The sequence below is a fragment of the Xenopus laevis genome, chromosome 3L (genome assembly GCF_017654675.1).
Source record: "Xenopus laevis strain J_2021 chromosome 3L, Xenopus_laevis_v10.1, whole genome shotgun sequence".
Lineage (NCBI taxonomy): Eukaryota > Metazoa > Chordata > Amphibia > Anura > Pipidae > Xenopus > Xenopus laevis.
Window position 1 is genome coordinate 96,324,857 of NC_054375.1, and position 20,871 is coordinate 96,345,727.

Sequence of the window (20,871 nt, forward strand, 5' to 3'; positions counted from 1 at the left end):
GGTTCGGGAAGCACATAAGTCGGTTATTAGAGGTAATTTAATTAAAATAGCTGCTGCCAGGAAAAAAATCAGAGAAGCAGAAGTGCATCATTTAACTCAGACTCTTAAACAATTAAGCCTAGAACAAGCGACTAACCCACATAATGATCTTAGAGCACAGATCCTGAATACTGGTGTGGTGTTTATACAAATGGCCTGTAGATGTCACTGTGATCAGACTTATACTGTGCATACTTCCTGGTAGCTTAAAAGTGAAAGTTACTGTTGTGTAATGCCTGCATGACTCTGCTTATAAAGCACTGTTATACTCTACTCATCCTCAGCTACCAAAACATAACAAATGGCTACAAGGGTGGCTCTTCTACCTCTGCAGCAGCCTGCACCTTTTCTTCCAAACCCTGGTGAGCCTACTATACCTTTTACTGCTTGGATCCGTATGTTTGAAAATTACATTATTGCCAGGGGTGCTTCGCCAATGAGGCAAGTTGTCGCCTCAGACGGCAGCGCCCCACTAGGTACCAGGGGCGGCAAAAAATGCTGCTCCTGGTACTTTAAGAGCGAATTTCCAGGGGAGGGGGGCAGCAGCTGCTGCTGCCTCATGTGGCAGAGGGGCCAGGATCGCCCCTGATTATTGCTTGCTACTGACCAAGGGGAGATTTCTGCTGCTAGAAAGCGTGCTTTACTTATTCACTGCCTGGGAGCAGAGGGACAGCGTATATTCTATACATTACCAATACCTGATGATACTTATGAAACTGTTCTTACTGCTATAAAGAACTTTTTCGTGCCAAGAGTAAATGTGGTTGCTGAAAGATATAAATTCCGCCAACGTGGACAATGTAATGGCGAATCCACAGAACAAGTTGTAGCAGCTTTGAGAGAGCTGGTTGTTACCTGTGAGTTTGGGAATCTAACAGATGAAATGCTAAGAGACCAAATAGTGGAAAAAACAAACTCACCTCGCATTAGAGATAGACTGCTCCTAGAGCAGGATTTAACCCTTGCAAAGGCTATTACAGTTGCTACGCCAAATTGAAACAGCAGTGGCAGAGGCTAAAATTGTCAGTCAGGGAACTGCTGGGAATGTGCAGATTGTGAATTCAGCACTGTGGCCTAATAATGCACAGTCACAGGCAAAAGACAGTGCTAAGGAAAGGGATTCACCCACACTGCAAAACCATACAGCAAATACAAATAGAAAATACTGCTTTTGCTGTGGTTCAACATAACACACTGCAAATCATGTTACATGTCCTGCAAAAGCTAAACGGTGCCGCAAATGCACAAAGGTTGGACATTTTGATAAGATCTGCCGTAGTTCTGCTAAAGATGTTCATGAAGTCACTACTACAAATGTCACAGTATTAAGAGAGTATAAAGCTGGTACATTTATTCCAGACAAGTTTATATGCACTGTCAGTGTCAATTCTGCTGACAAGGGACACTCCATTAACCTGATGCGTGATACAGGTTCAGCTGTTTCTATACTACTATTGGCTTTGAATTTTCAATTTCAATGGCAAGAAAATTCTCTCCCAATATTGGGAATTAGGTTAACGAATAATAATGAAACCATATATCAGGTTAACTATCCCCCACTGTTTCGTAAATTGAGCAAACTGTTAGAAGTTGGGGAAAATATCACATTTCCTGGAAAGGCCGTGTATTGGCCATAAAAATGAATATACTCCCGAAACTTCTATATTTTTTTAGGGTATTACCTGTTCCAATTTTACGTCAAGATCTTGTGAAATTGGAAACTAAAATGCTAGTAAAAGCATCCCAAGAGTTAGTAAAACTGTGCTATATCATTCTACATTACAAGGAGGTTTGGGTTTCCCCAACTATTATAGGGTTACACAATTATCGCAATTACCAGTATTACATAATGTTAAAATGCCCCCAATGTGGGTCGACTTTTCCATATGTAGCATCTTCCAATCTTTGGATTCCTAAGGGAATAAGAGCTAAACAATGTAGTGACTGTTTCAAAACTTCCCTTAAGATTTGGGACGTTGTAGCGTCCAAATATCACCTATATTCAGAATATACCCCAGCAGCTTCGATCTTGGAAAACCCCAAATTCCCTCCTAGGACCTCTCAATCCCAGTTTAAATAGTGGGCTAACAAGGGGTTTACTCTTTGTTGACTCCTAGGGGTGCGTTTTCGTTAGAAGCTCTAATTGAAAACTTCTCTTTACCTCACTATGAACATTTTTGAGCTTACCAATTTATACATTTTATTTCAAATTGTTGGACTTCTACAACTTCCCAAGACAAGTTAACACACCAAGACAAGTTAACACACCTGAAAATTTGATAAATCTAAATTATATAAGAACATGGGAAACTGATTTAAGGAAGAACCTACCTGAGAAGGATTGGACATGTATTTGGTATAACCTGAAAAGTTGCTCCGTAAACACAGTAATTTTGGAGGCAGGATACAAGGTGTTGTTTAGGTGGTACCTTACTCAAGCCAGGCTAGCCAATATATATCCAGGTGCAAACGAAAATTGTTTTAGAGGATGTACCGCCAGGGGAACAATGGACCATATTAGGTGGACTTGTCCCAAAGTGGTACGTTTTTGGATTCAAATCTATAATCTAATTTTTTCAATTTTACATATTAATTTAAAGAGAGACCCATTTGTGGCCCTGTTAGGTGCTATTCCAGATTCTGTCTCAAAGAACCAAAGGAAATTGATAAATGACATTTTCTCGGCTGCACGTCAAGTGATAGCAAAATCCTGGAAGTCCACATTTGTTAATTATAAACTGGTAAAAATTAAGTTGGACTGGATATTTTGTAATGAAAAACTGACCAGTGTACTAAATGATCAACACCAAAACTTTTTAAAGGTCTGGCCGCCTTGGCTTGAATACCGTTATCAAGGGGCTTTCCCGCAACACCTTGTATCCCTATAGGACGGAAATGTTACTTAGGAATGTAAATTTATTATTTGGAAGGAATGAACAATAGAACAATAGAACATGGGACGAGACATTTAAAGAGTTTTTTTTTTTTAAATGATGTTTATTTTATTGTAATAGTTAGTTACATAGTTACATAGTTAAATTGGGTTGAAAAAAGACAAAGTCCATCAAGTTCAACCCCTCAAAATGAAAACCCAGCATCCATACACACACCCCTCCCTACTTTTAATTAAATTCTATATACCCATATCTATATTAACTATAGAGCTTAGTATCACAATAGCCTTTGATATTATGTCTGTCCAAAAAATCATCCAAGCCATTCTTAAAGGCATTAACTGAATCAGCCATCACAACATCACCCGGCAGTGCATTCCACAACCTCACTGTCCTGACTGTAAAGAACCCCCTACGTTGCTTCAAATGAAAATTCTTTTCTTCTAGTCTAAAGGTGTGGCCTCTGGTACGGTGATCCACTTTATGGGTAAAAAGGTCCCCTGCCATTTGTGTATAATGTCCTCTAATGTACTTGTAAAGTGTAATCATGTCCCCTCGCAAGCGCCTTTTTTCCAGAGAAAACAATCCCAGCCTTGACAGTCTACCCTCATAATTTAAGTCTTGGATGATTTCTTGGATAGACATAATATCAAAGACTATTGTGATACTAAACTCTATAGTTAGTATAAGTATGGGTTTATATATAATTTGTGTGAAAGAAGGGAGGGGGGTGTGTGTATGGATGCTGAGTTTTCATTTGGAGGGGTTGGACTTGATGGACTTGATGTAAATAAACAATTTTCATAATAATATACTTTTTTAGTAGTACCATTGGTATTACCACTTTAAAAAATAAGGGCTGCCCCCTGGGATACTAGGATTCACGGTGCACACAAACAAAAGAAACATGTTAGGTCAGACTTCTGTCTTTTATTTCCACACTACTTCCTGTTACAGTTCGCTGGTCAGGTAATCTCTGAGGCAGCACACCGTTCTCTTATGAGTTTAGTTGCATGTCTCTGTCTTATATTCTTAAATTGCACTGCATACACAAGGTAAAGCCTTACCCAGGACCTATAAAGAGGACAAATGATGTTTTCATTCCTTGAGTTAATGCCTATATTATGCAAGACAGAACTTTATTTGCTTTAGTAGCAACTGAGTGACACTGCCAAGAGTTATACAACTTATTATCCACAAAAATCTCCATGTGTGACATGCAAGTTAGGGGACTCTCCTCCCTCAGTAGCAGCTTTTTACATGCAGAGAAGGGAGCAAAGTGCAATGAACATGGTGGGTTGTACCTGTTTTTTGTATTTTGCATTTTAAATATGGTTCTTTAGCAAAAGCTCAAATTAAAATGGCATGAAAAGCATTTTCTAAAGTGTATTATCATCAGTTCTATAATCTGGTCTGCCATACCCAGTGCCAGTGGTAATGCCACATTTCTAGCATGTTTTCAAAAATATTTAAAAAAAATATTAAAATGACACACTGATGTAGCCTTGATGCCCATAGTATATAGTAACTCAATATATTTTTCATCACCATATATTCATTATTAATGTATGCTAGATGTACGCAGATCTACAGGGATCTAGGGTCATTACCCCTTTCAGATACAGTATGTTTTATAAATGTATGCTTTAGCAATTTTTCATATAAAGAGTATGCAAAGTTGGAATATTTTGATTGATGAAGGAAGACATGAGGAATAAATAGGAGAGTGCTAAATCACATTTATATCCAGGATTCTACTATTAATAGACAAAGTCTTCTCATACAGAGCAGTATGTTGTGTTCAACCGTATCACTTTAAAGGATCTAATTCCAAGGGAGAATTCTAATTTGCCTAAAAATCTTTCAATCAGCAGCTAAACATCCTAGTCAAAAGTTGAGTTTATTTCTTGTTAAAATATGTAATATACCTTTTTGATCTCAGTATAAGCAAATAATGTACATTATTATGTATATTATACTGCCCTATGTGCATTATTTCCCTGGCAAATATTTCAAATCATAACACATCAGAGATTAAAAGAAAAAATATAAATACTAAATACAATTGGACTCTCAAGGCCATAATTAATGTGCATACACTCATCATCGACAAGCATAATAAACTGCTTGACATCTGTGTATAAATATTAGATATCATTATATAGCGCAGCATGCCTATTATCAGTGAAGATTGTTCAGTGTATAGATATTTATACATTCCTTTTGTGAGTTGATCACTCTAAATCATTACATTGAGCAAAATGACCATTGATTGTCAGGTTAAAAATACTCAGCAACATTCTTCAGATGGGAACATGAATTATCAATGTATAGATACTAAGTATAATTATATGGTGCAGAATGCTTATTGTAACTGGATCGTTGCAAAATGCATAGCCATCATTGGCGCAAAGCTACACACACAACACTGCTTTTTGTTTCAAAGTCCTAGTGTTAAAAGCTCAGCTATTTCACTTGATCTCAATTTGTTTTTTTAATAATTTGACTATATAGGCACAGAGAGGACAAAAGTTATATTTGTTTCTATACAGCAATATGTGTAGTGTGCTGAAATCAGTGGGAATAATATGAAGCATTTGCCGAAAATGATAGGACACAATATAAATCTAGCACCTGAAGGTTCATGTACTAACATGGTGCAATATGCAAAGAGTAGAACATTAGGGGCAAATAAGCATATTTTGCACCAGATTCATTAGGTCCAAGTGCACAAAACATACAAGGCTACCCTGGAAGTAGCACCGTTCAAGCCAAATTTGGCCCTCAAAGTGATTTTTATGGCTGTCATAATGCACTGATGGTCATCTCTTTGCATGACATTGTGGTTTTTAAAGACCATCTAAATCCTAAGACTTTTCGAAATCAAACTAAAATGGCAGAGAAAGTGAAATAAAGGAAAACAATATCTGTAACGGAGTTCAACACAGCACAACTATCTCACACTACCACCAAGAGTGTGGAATAGTCTAAAATTAGAATCTCTGAACAAACCTGCTCCTTCCTTTCTCCCCACACCTGTAAAACAATAGGTTAGGTGGTGGCTATTCTGGACTTTGTAAAGAATGAGAAATTGTTCCTACAGAAGCATTTATCAAGAAGATACTTCATAGTTACCCCAAAGACAGCTGGTTTTCCATAACAGACCTCCACAATTTCAATTGGCAATTTTGCGTTGAGTCAGTAAAGTCTATCCTTTCTCTGCTAAAACTGAGAGATTTTAAAGGGGACCCGAAACCCAATAAATGATTCCAAATCCTATTTTATTATGTTAGTCAAGCAAAATAAACTTTAATAAAAAAATAAGCACTCAACTTTTAATTTATAAGTACAAACAAAGTGCAAGCTTTTTGCACTTTGGTAATGTCCCATTCATATACCTGTATTGAAACTGCTTATCGATTTGTGCCGGTTTGGGCCCTATGTGCCACCAAGTCCCTCCAGCAGTTGCAGATTCTTGCACTCAGGTACAAGGTGCAACAGGTCAGGATGCACGGATGCAAGGGAGCCCTAGAATTAACTTTTGCCCTGAGGTGGTGTTATTCCAGGCCTAATGCATCACACATTAACACAATTGTTTGTGTGGGATATGTTCTAGAAATAAGCAGTTCACACCCCACTGACACAAATAAAGTACAAACACAACTAGCAACCATTTAGCTAATGCAGACAAAATTGGAGAGTTCGCATTGGTAAAGGGCATGCAAGATTCAACAGCTGGCTCATAGTTGTATCCCAACATAGTTCATAGAACCAAAGAAAGAGAAAAATATTTGGAAAGGTTTTTTCCCTATGCACTCTGCAAAGCATGCAAGTATGCAGTGAAAAAAAAATAATTTATAGCAAATGCAGTACAAAGGAAATATAACATTGAATGCTGTAAAAAGTGCACATCAGAACATGTAATTTATTGCTTAGAACAATGCTGTCCAATTTATATGGTACAGAGGGCCGAAATTTTTCTAATCTACATGGTGGAGGTTTTTTTTTTCATTTTTCAAGCGTTTATTTAATAATTTGTTTCAGTAACCATGGTCACTCAGGCGGGTGGAATCTCCCTCCTTTTCCCTCTTGCCAGAAAGTAATAGTAATAATGGGTGGCAGAGAGAGGCAGAGAGCTGGCGGCCTGCTTGGTGTGGCTCACTCTCGCTGCTCTCAGCCTTGCACAGTTGCACTGAACCGAAGACATTCTTTCTATTACTGTAAAGTGTGAAGCTTCCTGCTGGCACAGCCAGGTACAGATTTGGGGCCCATATGTTTGCTGTTGCTGCTGGGCTGGACACTGGCACAGGTACATAAATACTTGGGGGCAATATGATGTGATCAGATTTATTTTTGGCTGCTGCTGGCACAGGTAAAGATTGGGGGCAATATGATGGCTGCAGGAGGGCTGTAGGATGGATGGCTGCGGAGCTTGCTAGTATAGGTATGGGGGGACAGTATGATGGATGGCTACTGGCACAGGTACAGGGGGGATGTATTATGGATGGCTGCTGGGCCTTCTGGTACAAGTACAGGGGGCAGTAATATAAATAGAAAAGTGTTGTACATTTTCTTGCTTGTCAGACAGAGTATGGCAAACACAGGGTGCAAAAAGAGCAGGCAAAGTATGACACACACTTGGAGCATAGGAAAAACAGAACAGAGCAGAAGACAGGAATCAGAACCAGTCTAATATGTACTACATACAGTGACAAAGTGCTGGTGCCCCATTAGCATTTTGAATACATTTTGAACAAGTGAAATGTGGGCAGTTTCAGCCTGGGTCTCAGGTGTGAACAGTACAGGGCTGTGGGGTGTGAACAATACAGGGGGATCAGAGGTGTGAACAATACAGGGGATTAGTCTGAATTTGAGGTTTAAACAATGCAGGGGCCAGTTAATCTCTGTAGTGATACCTTTTACATTTTACATATGGTAAACAGACACAACAGGCAGATTTTGATGTGGAGGGCCAAATAAAGGGGGGTTGCGGGCCGCCAGTTGTCACTTGAAGTTCCTAAACCTGACTGTTTTGCCAAACTGACTGTACCTTCTTAAACCTGTCAGAGTTTCTAATGCTAATGGACTCCAGATGTACAAATATGGCAGCCCCCTAATAGAGGAACAGGTTAGTAAGAAAAGTAATGTAAAAGCATCAGGCAAATACTTTTATGGCAAAAATATAAATAGCATAAAAAGAGCATTTAAAGAGCAGCATAAGAAGAATCATCAGAGATTAAAATTTGGGAGTATTGAAATTGTTGGAAAAAATTATGGGGGTGGACCTAACACAAAAAACACTGCAAAGGGAAAAGTAAATGGACATATGACATGCAGACTTTTATTCCCCTAGGTTTGAACATTGATATTAATTTGAGAGCTTCTTCATAGAACTTTTTAGAATGGTTAAAGGATTGCTATACTGTTATATTTGCATAAGTTATTTATGTATTTATTCATTGATTGAAAGTGATCCTGCACTTTAAAGGCAAATTTTGTGCTTTTGCAGTATTATTTTGATGCAAGATTCAGTGCATGCTGCATTGGTAAAGGCTAGTTTATGTGTCCTTTATTGGGGCTATTGTTTGACCTGCTACCCTCTTGAACTTCTTCATTCGACTATAACACCTAACATGTTCTCTTGTCTATCTCTATTCTATCTAATGCACTCTAAAGCAGCTGAAGCTGTCCGTAGATTAACACTGTGCTAAAAGATTTAAAAAGATATCCCTTATTTGAAACTATCAAATGTATCTCCAGCATAACCATGCTATGGAGAGAACTTACAAGTCTCACTATGGGTCATTTATGCCTACAAGCACAGTGTGCAAAATGCAATTTCGAATAAAAATTGTCATTTTTTTTAACCATAAAGCAGCATTTTTTTGATAATTCCAGCATAATTTTGTGCAGTGAGTTGTGGCTGCCCCACTGTGAGATGCTTAAAAAACGAACACAATTAAGTGTGTGATATAGCAGGGGTCCCCAACCTTTTTTGGCACGGGGACCGAAGAAGAGAAAAATGACTGGGGGGGTTGGGGGGTCGGGTAGGGGGTCGGGAAGGGGGTCGGTATCCAATTTGGGCACGCCGGAGTCCATTTCAGTACACAGCGTTAATTTTTTGGCGTCCCACTCGGGGACTGTACACGGCCTTGTTCTGGGCCGTGGCCCGGCAGTTGAGGACCCCTGCGATGTAGGATATATGATGCAATTTGAAGCAAACATTTGTAAAGATCTCACTGCAAGAAAGATACATCCTGGGTGCATTAGACAGTAGTGTTGTGTAATCTACAAACAAAAATACATTGCTGTCATTAATACAAAAACAAAAAAGAAGTGGACCAATGTGGAACACCCATGTATATTTATATTAATTTGCAGCCCTTTTAGCTGTATTTTCTAAAAGTATTCCTGATTGTTTTCACATGATCTGGCAATCTTACTTTAGGCTTCCCTATATAAAACTCTTGCATCTAGAACTTGTACAAATGATGCTTTGTGTGAGTTTGGAAATTTGAATACACAATACAACACAATACAATACAATATGGCTTTCCTTCCTGAGACTAATAATTATTGATTGCATAATACTGTTGTTCCTATTATCACAGGTAGCATCAGGTAGTATGTCACATTACACAATATTTACTGAAATAGTTGGGATCTGTAATGTTTGTATTACAAATGTATACAAACATTTAAATATCCATATTGCTATTCAAAACATACAAGATTTGCCAGGAAATCTTATTGTACAGATGATTCTCAGAAGGTGTTTCAATTTAAAACACACAAACCCCTTGCCATGAAATCTCACTGGTGATTCAAGCACTCACTGAGCCTCAGAGTTTGGTGCCCTCTGTGTGCCCTTCTGAATCTATGAGACATTAAAACACTGAACTGCGATTATAATGCTGATTTTGGTCATGGTTGCCTTGCACAAATCAGTGACTGTTGATGTAATCCTTCAGTTCTGTAGGTCTCTATATTGTGTAATGTTGGCTTGTATGACATAGTGTCGGGCAGAAAAAAATCATATTTATAGTAATGAGGTTATGGTTACCTTTCCATATTGAAATAGATTTTTTGATGTTAGTTTGCTTTTAAAAATTTCAACCCTTTTTAAACAAAAATTACCAGCTTGGCCTGCACTTATCAGGTGCATGTCAGATCGATAATGTCCATGGCATTTTACAAAATAATTAATTCGAAAAATTACTAAAATATACAATACACTCTGGATTCAATATCAAAAACATATCATATATTTAATGACCATTAAACATGTGATACTGTATGTTTTTGATATTGAATCCAGAGTGTGTCAGTATACTTTAGTAATTTTTTGAATTAATTATTTTGGGAAATGCCGTGGACATTATCGATCTGACAAGCAGAATATGGAGTTTTCTGGGGGCAGTGCTCTTCTCTTAAGCTCTACTGCCACCAAGTCAAGATCTGCTTGTAGATGCCCTTTAAGCACCCTGTCCTGAAAGGTGTCCCTGTTGTAATTGTGCAATTATAGCAAAATGATCACACCACCAATTCAAGCAAACAAAAAAGCTACAAACCAAATTGTATTGGGTTCCTACAAAACTGTCCTAAAGTAATCCAGTGGTACAATATTTATTGTAGTACCCATCTCTGCTCTTCTGACAGTGGTGTGACCCAATGCACACCATGGGGCAAATTCACTAAAGGGCGAATTTTTGCCTGAAAAGGCTTTGACACACCGCAGCAAATTCACAACCACTACGCTTATTCACTAGAATGCAAAGTTGCATCTCGGCAGCCGAACGCTGGCGGAGTTTCGCCAGCCTTAATTCCTCAACACGAGCATTTCATATCGATCAGGTCCCATTGCTTCCCAGTGCTTCCCAGTGCCAACAATCTTTCCCCTTATAAATTGCAAATGCAGGAAGGCTTGTACAATGTGATATGGCACAAAATGTTATCACGTTTAGCACCAAGCACAAAATAATACACTGTCAGCCCTCCTATTGAATGTTTACAGCGTCACTTTGATCAACGTGACATGACTATAGTATTCTTGCTTTGTAGTAACGTCATCCACATTCTGATCTGTGAAAACATAGGAACACTGTGTAACACAACATTGCCAACAGGACACCTAACATCGAACAGAAAAACATAATCACACCAAAATGGTCAGAATAATGATATAAATGTGATATCAGAAAACAACAAGAAAATATATATTGGACAAGTACTAGTTAAAACTTGATTTAAAATTGTAAAAGAAATCAAAATTGGGCCATATTGTGCCCATCTCACAGTAAAAAACCAAATATCTCCCAGCAAATAATAAAATCCAGTTTAAACTAGGCAATATTTTACATGGTCCTTATATTGATCTGCTGTTGTAATATTGCTATGCCTCTTAATTTCATTCTATAATTGTTACTCTCTAATCTGTTCCAAGCAACTCTGGCAGTCCAAGGGTTACACCACATTGATGTGTGTTGTGGAGGTAACCAGCTGCACCTGTAGCACAATATCCTTATTCCTTCATGCATATCAAGCATTTCAAATCCACCTGCACAGATTAAACCTACTGCAAGCATGGGCAGAGTAGAGTTAAAGCCTGAACACAGTGCAGACACGTACATAACCCCCCTCCCTGAGCACATGCAGTACTATATAAAGTGACTGAGGGCAGAAAGAAGACACTAACTCAGACATCCCCAGACTCACCCATTGCACAGTGCTAACAACACAGATATGTCCGCTGTGCCTCTCACTAGGATGCTGACACTCGGCTTTCTCGCTCACCTGCTGCTTTTCTCCTTCATCCCACTCTCTTTTTCCATGGAATTTGATGAAGATACCGGCAAAGAAGAATATTATAACTCGCTTAACAAGAGAGGAAATCAGTGGGCAATTGGTGAGTACAAATTCACTAGTAAGAGCTGCTTAATGACGGAGACTTGGTAAGAAAATGCTTTTTTTCCCTTTAGTTTGACACTTTTATGGTTTAAAAACACACTTTTAATGTGTTATGGGATAATCTGCAACAGACGGAAAAGTGACCGACTGACAGAGAGTCACAGATCATGCTGAGAATTAGGAACCTTGACATGGCTTCTGGGTACAAAAGTGATATAACTATATACTATTCTATAGCTGATTATCAGCAGGTAGGTAATGCATATTTAGGAAACAGTCTGTATATAATAATATAGGATTCAAATGCATTTACACAATTCTCACATCTTTAATCACCCTTTCATGTACTTATTATCAGAAGCAGGGACAGCTCAGTAAATCAAAACAAATCCATTAGCTAAAGCCACAAACATTGATATAACCATTTATTGTTTTCACTGCTGCATACTGTTAAAATCGTATGCATGGTAAGTGGATGTTGTCTTATTTTCAGCTAATATAATGTTATCCAGATTTCTGATTCTTTACCACATTAATAAAGTATACAGCTGTGTTCTTACAACTGTCAGACACAAGCTGTTACTTACTCTTCTGCAGGGTAAAAACATTTGTGACATAACACTGACATACTAACATGTTTTACAAACGGTCACAACTTACAGCACTGAAAAATAATAATGGTGCCATGTGCAACAGGGGTCAGACATTATGCACTGATGAATAACCAGCAGTGTCACTACCAATACTTGATTAGTGTGTCTTAGTTAATGTACTTGGTTAGTGTGGGTTCTTGTACAGTAGAGGTTTCCTGATGCCTGGTTATGGAGTACAGCTATGCTTTATGTACATAACACACTAGATAACTTTTGCATCAGGAAGATGCTATTATAACAGGGCAGGGTACCCAACTTGCAGAAGTACAGCTTTTGTTCAACTAAAGCTGCCAGCACCAAAATTCTTTTCTGTTATTAGGACTAGTTACATTAGTCGTACTGATTGCAGCTGCTTGTAGAACCACTGAGAATATCCATGACATACTGCAGGGAACTTCCCATTGCCACCAATGAGAAATGATACTGGCTGCTATGAACCTCATGTTTATAACCCCATAACATGCAATAAATGTGGGTGCATTGCTGCATGTTAAACTTATCAGGGCTAATTTATCAGCAGAAAGTACAAATTTGCTCCCAAAAACTATTTAAATACTATTAACACAGGGAATAATTTTTTTTACTGATATGGTCATCATACCTACAACTTGATAAATAGTTAATTTAGCCATTCCGATAATTTGTAGAAGTGGTTTTTTTTAATTAAAAATATAATGAATAATTCCTTTGATCCATGCAATGGAGCAACGTTGAAACTGTATGCTCTAGTCTAAACTGTATGCTCATTCACATTAATGAATAAGGTTGCTTAGAGTCAGTGGTAGTGGTAAAATACAGGTAACTTGATGCCCAAACCCTATACTGCTATGTGTATTTATGCATACTTTTGCTATAAGCATTTACATTTATGTAAATTTATTTTGGATGATACACATATATTTTGTGCTTACCCTATTCTTACATCTTAATGGAGCTTTGGAAATTGAAATAGTGTGTTAATTTAATAACAAAAAAATACATATCACCAACAATAATTGTTTCTAGAGGCAGTAAGTACACGTGCAATCACTGTAATTCCATTCACATTCATATTTAGTTGCTCTTTAAAATGCCAGGTTAATATTCTTAATTAGTTTGTGTGCTACAGTTACAGAGAAATATAGAAGTTGTGTTTCATTAAATAAATTCAGTTCCATTACATTTGAACTATTAAACTCTCTCAAAAGAATCAGATGGCAAGAGACAGATATCAATACGTTCACCCAATATATTGGGTATTATTCGTACATATATTTGTACATACATGTATTATTTGTACATATAGCCATAAAGTAGGCAGTAAGGAGGATGCTGGTGCTGGGTAACAAGCAGAACAAGAAAAAATTCCGATGGGAAGGGTTTAACAGACTCAGAGTCCAAGTATCAGGCACAAATCAAGGCAGGCAGTGATCAGACTAGTTGACAACATGTCAGGAGTAAATAACCACAAAAAAAGATAGCTATAGTGCCCCCAGGCACCTGCACTTTGGAATGCTGCAACTGGGCAGTGAGTTTGGACAAAAAGCTTTATTATAACATAATTAAAATAAATACGAACCCCACAGTCTACAGCCTTATGACCAGATGGCGATTAAATGCCTATGATTGGTGCTAGACTGTGGGGGTTAGTATATGTTTTAATTATGTTACAATCATAGTAGCATGGTGCGGGTGTAATGATGTTTGTCAATTGTGTGGTTGCAACTTGTCCTTATAATATACCCATAAATCCTATATAAGTAAAAAGAGAGTTCTCTTTGGAGAAATTGTCTTTGCCCCAGCTTCAGTAGGTGCTCTATAATGATCCAAAGTTTAATAAATGTTTATAAATATGCCCCACGGAGTCAAATTCAATATGGTGAGAAAAATGTATGATTACTTTCAATGCCCATTGTAACCTATAGAGACATCTGGAGATAAATCCTTCTATACTTGACTCTAGATCATACTATCTTCTAATTCCTCATCAATTAAAGAGTCATTGTTTGTCTAACTGTGGTCTGAGATTTGCCATGTGTTTCTGAGCCTGTTGAAGCAGCCAGGGCCCTATATATTAGTGATGTGCTGGCTAAAATTGAATCAAATCTCTCCAACCCTAACTTACACTAAACCCACCCTGCCCAGTCTGGACACCGACTTATATACCCTATCCACCCATCTCTTGTCATCTTCAGGGGGCCAGGGCCAGTATATTAATAACAGCAGCAATCTATCTATGCTGTTAGAAGTTGGCATAGGGTTGGATGAGTCAAGGAGTGGTTGGGCTGGAGGCAATTGGCACTCAGTAGCCAAAAAGATATTAGAGGGAACATTGCTAAAAACCCATCTTATTATTGTAGGCAATATTGAATAGTATATGGTGCTGGTTTAACGTTTGGCTAAAAGTTAATATCCTTTAAAAGGCCCCTTTATTGGAGCTCCCTATATATATGTTATGGTCCCTATCCATGTTTCAAATGAAGAGTGGGCATATCTTAGGAGTCCCAAAAGCACAGTTGGACAGGGACAACCAATCATAGCCCTGCAACTGCACAAGCAAAGGCAGGCTTCAGTTCCCTATTAGGTCAGTTAAGCTGATGATTGGTTCCTATCAGCAAGTGCAGTGTGTTGAGTTCCTCCACACCATGGGAAAGGAGGCAGCAGGAAGTGGACCAGATGGGTGGGATAGTAGGGTTTTTGCAGAACTTTTGAATAAAATAACCAATAGCACCACTTTTTAAGCGCATTCCTTCTATAGTTAAACTAGTATAATGCACTGGCCCTTTCTTGGATTTACATTATTACATTACAACAACATCTTCAAGTTACATTGGGTAGGGGGAGCACAAACTACATCAATAAGGAACAGTAACGGCAGTATTAGAAAATTAAGAGTTTATGATTAACATGGAAGTACTAATCACAAAAATGTATAAATAAAAATAGGCGAGATTTGGGAGCATTGGCCCATTAGTAATAGAAGGTCTGTTAATAGATGATCTCCAATAATATTTTTTGGATAATGGCATCATAGGTAGTAACTGATATGCTTTTATGAAGGATACATTGTTAAAAATAAATATACAGGTATAGGATCTATTATCCATAATGCTGGAAATTGGATAACCATACCTTAAAAGACCAGTAACATAAAAAAAAATTAAAAAAATTGTTTCTACATAACGAAATTAAAACACCAAGACACTTTTAACTTTAAATTCGTAAAGTATTTATTAAGAAATAACTTACAGATTCTGCACTTGTACTCTTCTTCAGAAACGACAACAGGCCAACGATAAATCACGTGGCGCTCGATTTCTCCTCCCTGCCTTCTATAGGAGAGAGCCAGGGAGGAAAAATCGAGCGCCGCACAGTGGATCGTCGCCCTGTTGCCATTACTGATTCTCTGCTTGCGCTCCTCTTCAGGAATGGCAACAGGGCGACGATCCATTGTCCTCCCTGGCTCTCTCCTATAGAAGGCAGGGAGGAGAAATCAAGCGCCAAGTGATTTATCGTTGGCCTGTTGTCGTTTCTGAAGAGGAGCGCAAGCGGAGAATCAGTAAGTTATTTCTTAAATACTTGGTGAATTTAAATTTAAACGTGTCTTGGTGTTTTTTTTTTCGATAAGTACAAACTAATTTTTTTAAAAATGTTTTTTATGTTACTGGTCCTTTAAAAATGTTAAAAACCATTTAAACATTAAATAAACACAATATTCACAAGCTTAGTTCAGATCAAGTACAATTAACTGTATTATTATTATTAGAGACAAAAATAAAAAAAATAATAATTTATTTGAAATGGAGTCTACGGGAGATGGACTTCCTGTAATTTGCTGCTTTCTGAAAGATGGGTTTCTGTATAAGGGATCCTATCAGGGCCGGCTTTACATCCGTTCAAGTGCAGCGCAGGAACGCTGAGAATGCCGCCCCTAAAACGTCACTGCTTTAGGCCCGGGCCTTTGTGGCCTCTCCACATATCCAGGCCTGAATCCTATACCTACTTGTTTTTCATTATGTATTGAGTAGGATGTTGAACAGTGAAGTTGCAGTAGCAGTGAACTTCTTAAAGGGAACAGTACCTCTGAACCTTTCAAATCTATTTAATAATATATATATATATATATATATATATATATATATATATATATATATAAAACAGCTCATATGTAAAACACTGTTTTATATAAAGAAATAATTTTTATGAAAAATATACTTTTCTAGTAGTATGTGTCATCACACTATGCCATATAGAAAAACTGCCAGTATTCATTTTGAATGTATAGTTTTCCTTTAAAATTTGCTAAGGTTTTTAATATAGTGCCACATGAATTATTGTTATTAACATTATTTATATAGCGCCAACATATTGCGCAGCGCTGTCTGATGAATGCAATAAATCTACATTAATTCAAATCCTTGTGAGTTTTTTATCCTCAGACCTGTTGAATTGCTGAGTTATACATGTGTGTAGATTCAAGGTAATTGTTGCGTTATACATGTGTGTACATTTATGGTGTTGGATAAGACCATCCTGAATGGTGAAAGTGTATTCTGTGGTTTTCATATATTCTGAAAGTAATATGATAACTTTTCATAGGGCATTTAATGGGTAAAAAGAGCCTGCAAGACACATACAATTCAGGTGAACAGGACAAGGAGTCAGAAGACTTTCGTCTGAGGACCATGGAAAACATGAGAGGCACCTACTTGCGAGAGCCGCTTAGACCACTGTTGCCCAGCCAGCAAGAGGAAGTACAGGTAGAAATTTTAGTTTGCATATACTGTATCCTATATGGACTTCACACTACTGTACACTTAATTAAGGTGTTACTATATACAACTTTATGAAACATTTATGAACAAATGCTATATGGCATGGTCTAGTCAGTCTTTTTGTATTCATAAATGGGTGAAAGTTAGAATTTACTATTTGATAAATACGATTCTAAAAAATCCCATGTTCTTCTGGTGGATCTCATTTCACAAAATATGGGCAAGGAGCAAGCACTAATATGATACAGATAGGGAGATTATACTAGTTACTTGTTCTTAATAATTGTTGTGTAGAGGAGGATCTATAATACCAAGGCTTATGGTATCTCTCTTTACATGTATAAGCAAACATTTCATCATGCTGATGCTACCCCTGGGCCTGTGGGTTTAGCATTGCTAGGAAATGTTGGTTTACCAAGCCCCTTTATTCTGCTAAACCACATTCCTTCTGCTTTCTTGCAATGGATTACAACAGTATAGATATGGGAGACAGGAAGACTGTGGCTAGACAAGTTGAGAAGTGTGTAGTATAAGGCATGATTATTTTTGCAAGATGAATGATTGACTTCATGATAGCTAGGAAAAATGAAAAAAAAAAAGAAATCATTATACATTCAGTGCTTATTAACTGACATCTATGTTTTAACAAAAACGTAAGCATAAGATAAAATCCCTCAAAGCCCCTAGCAGTTGGATTCTTATATTGGACAAAGGGTAGATGAGATAAGTTATATTAGCAAAAATGAATTGTAAAAATTAAAACTGGGTAAATAGGCTGTGCAAAATAAAAAATGTTTCTAATATAGTTAGTTAGGCAACAACTCTATTGGTTTCCTCTGATTGGTTACCAGGCAGTAGCCAATCAGAGACTTAAGGGGGGGCCACATGGGTCATAACTGTTTGCTTTTGAATCTGAGCTGCATGCTAAGGACCAATTGCAAACTTACTGAACAATTATGTCCCATGGGGCCACCCTTAGAGTTAGAGAGCTGAAAAGCAGGAAGTAGTGTTCTGTTATATTAGACATCCACAGTGGGCTGCACCCCCTCAGGGCCCCCCGGCAGCCCGACCGCCACTGAAATGCGGGCCGTATGGAGGGGGGCGGGGGCCAGGCTGCGCGTCACGCACCAGGGCCCGTCCCCCTCTAGTTACGGTACTGGACATCCAGTCACTCTAGCCTTATTGGTTAACTAACTGTGTTAGAAACATGTTTTTATTTTGCACATACTATCTACTATCTACCCAGTTTTTATTTTTACACTGAACTGTTCCTTTAAAGTTATTTGTAACCAGCAGAACTTAAATTTACCAGCATGTTACCAACTACAGTGCCCCCTTATTACCCTAATGTGAAAACAATAAAGCCTACACAGACTAGTGCTTGTCCTGGAATGACTTGTTTTGTTTTTATTTTTTTCTAGTGGATATTAAAGAAGATCATGGATCATTATCTTAAAACGTCTCAGAAGTAGTGAAGACATTGTTTCTCCTGTACATACAAAAATATATATATTTGTGCCTGAGATATAAGACTTATTTCACACATTCCAAAGGCTGTTCTTTACAAATAAAATCATATAATGCTTCTGCAAGTCTGAGCATTTCTGTTTCTGGAATTCGTTTTTTTTCTACAAAATTGTAAAAGTAAAAAGCATCATCTATTTCGAATGTGTACTGAATATTTTTTCTGCCATCTGACCTATTGTTCTAAAGAAAATTGTGAATAAAAGCTTTGCTCATAAATCCAAACATTGCTTTTTCTGTATGAATGGTATGTATAAATGTTTGTGCTTACTTATAAAGCCAGTACGGTACATTTTTACAATGCATTTACAGTACAGAGAGAAGAAACAAGCAATATATAAAATATATATACACAGTGTCGTACTGGCCCACCGGGATACCAGGAAAACTCCCGGTGGGCCAAGGTGTCAGTAGACCCTCATGCTGCTAAACATTTGGCCTATTTTATGGCTATTACCTATTTCTATGAGAACAAAGCGACTAAATAGATGGAGTAATAAATTATAGTATGTAAAGAAAAGAGACTAGGAGAATAGAGGTTGAGTGAGGAGAGGAAGAATAATAGTACTGAGAGTGAGCCCCTTGTCTAAGATTAATTGGTGGGCCCCTGGTCAAAGGTTTTTGGGTGGGCCCCTGGTGTCCCAGTCTGACACTGTATATACATAAATATCAGAGATAGAGATAGGAGGATTGAGGTCCCTGACAGGTCCGGACTGAGAATTAAAATAGGCCCTGGCATTTCAGGTACACAGAGGCCCAAACAGCCCCCACCAGCCCACTAAATACTGACTTTCTATGGCACCTTAAAGCAGCCCCTCTGGCATTTGCCAGAACCCACAGATTGCCAGTCCGGGCCTGGTCCCTGACCTGCACTGTTTACAATCTAAGTGGATGAAACTCAGAATGATTTACAGTATAATATTCTTTATAATGTTGCATTGTTTTATGTTTGAAAATAATTATCAGAAAAAGAAAAAAACTGAATTATGCTGTTTGCTTTCCGTCCCCACACTTTATAGCAAAACAAAAGGTAGAATTACTAGGGGTGCCAACTTCTTAGACATACCCTGTGATTCTATCCGTAGGCAGTATTAGATTTGTTATGATATGATACACCAATAAAATAAAAGGGACCAATGAAACAAACCTATTACCACCGTTTTTAGCCAAATGCACAACATATTTTGAGTTTAAACAAGTGAAAAGGCACTTAAACCATTATGGTCACTCTTCTTAAAATTCGACTATTTGCCATCTAAAACCTGCCAAATTGGTTTTATAGCCTATGGGGGACCTCCCTGCAATCAATTTTGAGTCGTTTGGTGGACTTTAGAAAAATAACTTTTTTTTTTTTTTGGTGAAAAAACTCGAATCGATTTTGATTAAAGTTTGCAGGTCGATCCTATTAACCCAAATATAAAAAAAATAGATATTTTTAAATAAATAACGATTGGTCAGGTTTTTTTCAAATTACGAGTTGATGGGAGTTTTTAGAAACTCCCATAAACTCGAAATTCAACCCTTGATAAATATGCCCCTTAGTTGATACATTTTTCAGCAGCATCTCAATTACTGTATCAATTCCACCAGCTGCCTGTAATGAAACTCAGGGATTCTGCTCTGCAGGGACAAAGATAAGAAATATATCAACTAAATGTATCAATTTAGAACAGTTTAAAGGGTTGGCAATCCCCTTCCAGAGCTGCATATAAAGGTGAAAAATGAAACTTTACACTTCAATATTAGAAAAACAGTCACAAAGAGAAAATAGAGAGTGATTGGAAAAAGTTATTTCTGGTGAAACAATAGGGATGCACCAGCCGAATCTTTCGCAAAGGATTCGGTTGAATCTAAAATAGTGGATTCGGTACATTCCTAGAAAACTATGAGGTGTTTGAAGGTGAACAACCCCTTTAAAGGATAACTAAACCCAAAAAATGAATATGGTTAAAAATGCCAGGTTTTATATACTTAACTTATTGCACCAGCCTAAAGTTTCAGCTTCTCAATAGCAGCAATGATCCAGGACTTCAAACTTGTCACAAGGGGAAATCTTGGAAAGTGTCTGTGACACTTTCTGAGCAGCTGTTGAGAAGCTAA

General features: G+C 37.6%; 1 protein-coding gene across 1 annotated transcript; it reads left to right on the forward strand.

The window, feature by feature from the left end:
• Positions 1–11,523: 11,523 nt before the first annotated feature.
• Positions 11,524–18,980, forward strand: LOC108711279 (neuromedin-B-like). Its single transcript, XM_018252864.2, has 3 exons — positions 11,524–11,838; positions 17,072–17,232; positions 18,669–18,980. The coding sequence occupies exons 1-3, from the start codon at positions 11,676–11,678 to the stop codon at positions 18,717–18,719; spliced, it is 375 nt and encodes a 124-aa protein (XP_018108353.1). The 5' UTR covers positions 11,524–11,675; the 3' UTR covers positions 18,720–18,980.
• The last annotated feature ends 1,891 nt before the right edge of the window (positions 18,981–20,871 follow it).

Excerpts from the sequence above, each read along its gene's own strand:
- LOC108711279 (XM_018252864.2), top strand. The coding sequence starts at position 11,676 with ATGTCCGCTGTGCCTCTCACTAGGATGCTGACACTCGGCTTTCTCGCT. Across the intron at positions 11,839-17,071 it reads AGGAAATCAGTGGGCAATTG|GGCATTTAATGGGTAAAAAG; the intron begins GTGAGTACAAAT and ends AACTTTTCATAG. Across the intron at positions 17,233-18,668 it reads GCCAGCAAGAGGAAGTACAG|TGGATATTAAAGAAGATCAT; the intron begins GTAGAAATTTTA and ends ATTTTTTTCTAG.